At 41.4% G+C, this 6248-nt stretch overlaps 2 protein-coding genes across 4 annotated transcripts in view; one reads left to right on the forward strand and one right to left on the reverse strand.

Moving 5' to 3' along the window:
• Positions 1-1665: 1665 nt before the first annotated feature.
• LOC117495564 (protein FAM92B-like) lies at positions 1666-4745 on the forward strand. Of its 2 annotated transcripts, none has more exons than XM_034146860.1 (9): positions 1666-1982; positions 2068-2317; positions 2407-2475; positions 2873-2974; positions 3081-3086; positions 3204-3308; positions 3391-3504; positions 3723-3920; positions 3992-4745. In XM_034146860.1, the coding sequence occupies exons 1-9, from the start codon at positions 1963-1965 to the stop codon at positions 4187-4189; spliced, it is 1062 nt and encodes a 353-aa protein (XP_034002751.1). In that variant the 5' UTR covers positions 1666-1962; the 3' UTR covers positions 4190-4745. The 2 variants fall into 2 exon arrangements, with proteins under 2 accessions (XP_034002751.1, XP_034002760.1); XM_034146869.1 differs by having other exon boundaries at positions 2083-2317.
• Positions 4746-5990: 1245 nt separating this feature from the next.
• The window catches only part of arhgef4 (Rho guanine nucleotide exchange factor (GEF) 4), a 70147-nt gene continuing 69889 nt past the window's right edge, over positions 5991-6248 (reverse strand). Inside the window, exon 15 of one of the 2 annotated variants that reach the window (XM_034146888.1) lies at positions 5991-6248. This exon is cut by the window's right edge and continues 1205 nt beyond it. The gene's annotated coding sequence lies outside the window, so the exon portion shown is untranslated. The other variant, XM_034146881.1, reaches the window with a different exon arrangement.

Here is a 6248-nt window from a genome sequence, read left to right on the forward strand (position 1 = left end):
CTCCATTCATCAAGATATGAAACTCTTTAATGGAGCGTGACCTCAGAGGAAAACAACACTCTTCTTTCTCTCTTCATCATTTTAGCTGTTTCTCTTTGTCTTATCATCATCATCATTATTCTCTCTCTCTCTCCTTCTCCTCTCAGGTGACAGGAAGTGAAGACACACAGAAAGGTGAGGGGTCGTACCGTGTGGAGTTTATTTATTGAGGTTTCAACACTTAGTTAAAATGTAGTTATTGCTCAGTGTTTTTCTGGTGTTCCAGACAAATCTGTAAGCTCAGGTTTTATTTGTTCACAGTTTATTCATCACGGGGCGAGTTTGAGACGTACAGAGGAGCGTGGAGGCATTTTGGAAAATAAAGAAGAAGGCTGCAGCTGATGAGAGACTTCCTGTTGGCTCTCCTCAATATTAAATGAACAAAAACAATCAATTGTACTTAAAGCTTTTCTTAAGAATAAAGATGTGTTGCACATACACCTGCTGCTACCTACCACCACCTCCCACCCATCCCGGCACCAAAGAGGAGACTCCATCGACCCCAGATACCCCAACTCACTCTTCTTCAGGTTAGCTTGGAGCCCCGCCTTTACCTGCCCCAACATCTCACTTTGAACGATGTAGTCATCCGGATATCTGCATACTGAGAGTGGGACGCAGGACCCGGTCAATGAGCTGCTGGAAGGGGGTCCACTGGACTGGAGGGGCGCTTGGATCTGGTGATGCCTGGCTCTTTCTGGAAGGGGGGGGGACACCTATCTGCCATAGTTTTTCCACCTGACGACTGAGTTCGGCATCGGGGGTTCCAGTTGGGGTAAAGTAAGCTTCATCTCCAAGCCCAATGGCCTTGGAAGAGCTGCAAAGGAAAAGGAAAGACATCTGGAGACTTTGGAGAGACAGCTAACTGACAAACTCAAGGAACTGAAAGACACTCCCTAACAGGCCGTATGCTGTTTAGCCTTACCTTGAATGATTCAGTGCAGTGTTCTGTGCAGGTTTTTGGTTTGCTTTTTCAACTCAAGGAGCTCAAAGACTGATTGAAAGTTGATTTGATTTGCATAATTTCTGATTGCTGATTCAATGTGAAGGAAAATTCACATTTGAGTTTATACAGTATATGTGTGCATACAGTATACTGTAGGCCTTATGTTTACTGCCAACCTAAGGACCTGAAACATGTTAATAGAGAATTTATTGAAAAGTTATTTGGCTGATTGTTGTATATTGGCTCAGCCAGGTTATATGGGAGGCCCAGTCTACTTACAGATGGGTCACTCATTTTGAAATATTAAACTTTGTTTTCTTTTTCTTTAATTTTTCATCCTCATGTAGAATGCTATCACGAAACACACATTTGGTTGTTTATAGGCAAGGCAAGGCAAGTTTATTTATATAGCACTTTTCTGTACACGACAATTCAAAGTGCTTTACAAAACGAATTAAAATACTTTTTATGAATAAATACAGTAAAAACACATTATATAATGGCATTTTACAACAGGCATTACAAAGCAAAGATAATAAAATAATAAAAATAAACACCACAGGTATACAATACATTATAGCATAAAGAACATCTGATTTAATGTGAGGTAGGGAAATAATCATATGAGGATAAGTATGTGTATATACATATGTAATTTACAACAGCTGTAAGATGCTTGATAAGCTTGAAATGCACCTTGAAAAAGTGCTTGAAAAGTGCTTGAATTTGACTTTGCAAAAGGTGTAAGAACCCTGTAGAAGAGACAGAAAGACTCTTCCTCAGTTCTTCCTCCCTGTAAAATGGCGATAATAATGCTCTGCTGCCTTCGTGTGGCGAAAAGCAGCAATTACACCCTCACTTCAGCTGTTGCACACCATCTGTTGTAAGTGTTTCCATGGCAACTGTCTTCTGTTACCTGGTAAAGGTGAGAATCAGCCGAGTCAACAAAGCACAGCAGCTGCAGGAACAGAGCAGATATGACCACCCTCTTCTCCAGGTAGGAGTCAGTTCTGTTATCCTTCACATTATCTACAGAGACAATAACTAATAGCTAGTTTATTCCCCATATGTTACAATAATAGATATCCTACTGGCAGGGATGTCCAGGTGAAGAGCATGGAGCAGGCGGTGAAGGATGCAGAGAAGTACCTGGGGGAGATCTGCTCGCTGCTGGCCTCCTACACCAGGAAGACGGCCAGGCTGAGAGACAAGGCCGACCTGCTGGTGGCTCAGCTCTTTGAATTCTCCAGCAGAGAGGACCCCGAGCTGCAGAGCGGCCTGAAGAACCTGGCCGAGGACCTGGCCATGGTGCAGGACTACAGGCAGGCTCAGGTAGGAGACGCTGGGGTTATGTTATGTGCTCTATATCTTCTGCAAAAAAGGAATTAGTTGATGTAACGATGAGCGCTTTATTGTTGCAGGTTGAGAGACTGGAGACAAGAGTTGTCGCTCCTCTAAAAGCCTATGGAGAAGTAGTTAAGAATAAAAGGGTGAGTTTGGTAACATATATGTGCGTCCAATGTAGATATTTCTGTAATTAAACTAATAACAGACTGCATTTAATTCCCTCTTTCCAATAAGCTTTGCTTCTGGGAATCCATTTTCTGAGTTATGCATAGTTTTTATTACCTAATAACAGGTAGGGAACAAATACAAATAAAAAACCCTGGGTAGTCTCTCTTTTCAATTGGAATATGATTTACAAAATGCATAATGTTCTAGTCCTCAAATACAATTCAAGGTGTATATTCTCAGATAAGAATACTTGCATCATTTTATGTAAACAACTACTGCTGTCTTTTGTCTTGTCTTGTGAGTACAGTGAAACACATCTACACACAACATCAAAAAGAGAGTTTTGTGTGAGCTGACAGTGTGTCTATTCAGGCAGATCTGAAGAAGTTCAGCACGGATCTGAACAGAGAGCTGAAGGAGATGCAGAAACTGGAGAAAATCCGACTGAGGAACCCAGCGGATCGACAGAGCATCGTATCCTTCACACATCTGACAGCGTAACATGTCCACAAAATGTGTCTGACTGAGTTTTCAAGAAAGATTTAAAATGATTATATATTTTCTTGACAATCCCTTTCAGTCTCAGGTAACGTACATGGTTTTTATCATTATCTCCAGACTATCTTCACATTACTGACCCTTTAGTAGTTCATACTGACCCTGAGGTAAAGCTCTGTATGCTGTATTGTGTGTTAAATGACAGGCAGAAGTAAATGCTCAGAAGGCGTCGAACAATGCCCAGCGCAGCATCAGACAGCTGGAGGAGAGCATCACAGACTTCCAGAGGCAGAAACTGGAGGATATCAAAGTACGCCTCACACTCACAGCACACACACATCCTACCGCGTCCATGCCTCACTGACAACAACCCCTGCTCTGTGTGTCTGCAGAGGATCTTCACAGACTTCATCACGGTGGAGATGCTGTTCCATGCCAAAGCGCTGGAGGTCTACGCACACACATGCCACAACCTGGAGGAGATGAACATCCAAAAGGATCTGGAGGTAACTTACTGTAAGATAAGGACACAGCAATCTTTAAGCACTGTAGTCAAGACGACTTAGCAAACTAAATGCCTGCTATCAACTTGTAAGACAGACTGGAGTATTAGAGTTTATACTCAGTGCAGTTTCAAGCTTTACCACCGGGTCATAAGGCCTATCTTACACCCTCTGTCCTGGATCTTTTGGTTCAACTTGACGCTGCCGTTATGTCTCCAAAGCTGTTCAATGGACGGATCAAGATGTCCGACTCACTGGCTGGACGCCTCTCTCCTCTGAGCTCCTCTCCTCCCCTCACCGGCCTCTACCTCACTCCCCCTCTGGCCTCCCCCAAAGGTCAAACCTTCAGGTCAACGCTGGCCTCCACCACGGGCCAACACCACAGACAACACAGCCAGCACCCAGACACCGTCAGGAGGGTGAGATAAGCCATGATTTATTCCCTATTTAATTTTGAATTGCTGTCCATAATTGTTGTTTATTTTTGCAGTCTCGCAGCACCTTACAACGCCAGAGAGGCATAGAGGAGGAAGAAGAGGAGGAGGAAGAAGAAGAGGATGATGATGAAGAAGAAGAAGATGATGATGATGAAGGAGAGGAGGAGATTTCTGAATCAGAGGAAGAACAGCACAAAGGCAGACAGTCGTACGCTGCTCAATATGCCCAGATGCGCAGATGGCAAAAGTAAATGACTATGCATGGAAGAGGCCAACATTTAAGCACACTCCCTACACAAGTGCAAAACTGCATTGGGGACAAATTCCATTACACTTAATTAATAGTGTATCTCTATAAACTCCAATCCCATTTGTAATATGTTTGCAGATGAGAATAATTGATATATTACAGACAGGAATGCGTCTTTGTATTTTATGTAGCTCTTCAAAAAAAATATCTGTGTACGACACATGCTTATTCATGATATTGTATTTTTACATATCAAAGATAATTTTTCCCTGTCTTTATTTAACCTAAAATATTCAAATGAAGTTGTATTTGTATATTTATATTTTTTTGCAGATTTACTTCTTTTGTAGAAGTCTTTCAAGTTGAGCGTTGTATTTGTGGTGTCTGGATAAGTGTTACACTTATGTGAGAAACTCCAGTGCTCTAGTTGTTCTGACTGAAACCTGGCAACAAAGCAGCTTTTATCCTTGTTTCCGTTCAGCAGATGCCATCTACACATTGTTTTAACTGGAGATATAGCCATTATGATGAATTAAAATAAATATTGAGTATTGTTTTCCATGTCTACGGTCCATTACTGTCTCACCATCAGGAGCTGAAAGCATCTTCAGATCTAACTCGTATCAAAGAGTTGTCAGGCTTCATCCCACTGGCCTACTTCTGCGTGTGTTTGAAGCTCCGGTTCTCCTGCGGTTCCTCACCCCAGCCGACAGAGACGTCACATTGTGTTTCAGTTCCACTTACAGAGTCCGCGGGGATTCAGTCCTTTAATGAAATTATGCTTTGTTTCGATTTTTCTTTCCTTTTGACAATAAATCAAAGTTGCCTCTTGTGACCGACAGCAAAACAGGATATCAATGTTTTAATGTTATGCTAAACATTTCAAGCAGTGAAAATCCAATTTCCTAGTTTTGTAATACTGAGCAAAGATAATCAAAAGTGTGATATATGGAGAGATGGCCTATGAGCAATCTACTTCCCACTTTAGGGGTTGGGAATAATTGGAAAGCTTCACCGCCTCTAATCTGCATATAAACCTAACCAGTATATGTGCAGTAACCAATACATTAACTCTACTGCTTGCACAAATAATAATTTAGATACACTTAAAAGTAGGGTAGGTAAATTTGAGAAACCGGCTCGAGATACACTTTTTGTTATATTCCATGGAATGCTCTTAACATCCCGATAGCAATGAATATCTTAAGTGCTTTGACAAAAAATCCATTAAAAAATGTCATCTGTGGAAGCCGTAATACTGTAAAAAGCACGACCAATCATTTTAGGCGGCCCGGCTAAAATGATTGGATGGCCTACCTGCCTGTCAGCCTTCCATCGGGGCACAAACTTATCTCGTGCCCTCATTGGTCATGTGCGCGTTCGTGTGTGTTGGAGGAGGGGCTCTATAAGGAAGTGGCAGATTTTCTCCGGTTGTGTATTTTCAAATTCTAGCGATCTCGAGCCGGTTTCTCAAACTTACCTACCCTACCTTTAAAAGCACAAACAAAAGGATTGTAAGAATAACATTTGTGGGGAGTTGTGCCTAATAGTTATTTAAAAAAAAAAAAAAAAAGTTGTATTACAAGATCACAATTCATAAAACTGCTATTTATAACTATTGTTTATCCTCTCACATAAATTGGTTTGATCTTCCAGAATGTCCCTTTAATAAAGAATTCATGCTTATAAAAAAACGCCAAGAGAAATATAAATAACGTAGATGAGAAGCTTGAACTTGAGTGTTCCTTTAAACCTGATTTAAATATCACACGCAGCTGGAGGTTAAACCCCATAGCTTCGTGACGTGCCCACCCATGATGTGCGAGTGCTGTGTGGTGTGAAATAAATTAATAATGATCTCGACCGACAGACACATTTATCAGCTTAGGAATGTTTAATATTCCATATCGTCAGAAGCAAAAACATTTGAACATAAAAGGTGAAAGGAGCACATTTCACTGAATGCACTTACAGAGGGAAATCACTGGGCTGCATTGATGTGAAATTAGGTTATACTGGAGGACCAGAAACACGGAGCAGGATGACTGGCTATCGGGAGG

The sequence above is a fragment of the Trematomus bernacchii genome, unplaced genomic scaffold, assembly GCF_902827165.1.
Source record: "Trematomus bernacchii unplaced genomic scaffold, fTreBer1.1, whole genome shotgun sequence".
NCBI classification, from domain to species: Eukaryota; Metazoa; Chordata; class Actinopteri; order Perciformes; family Nototheniidae; genus Trematomus; species Trematomus bernacchii.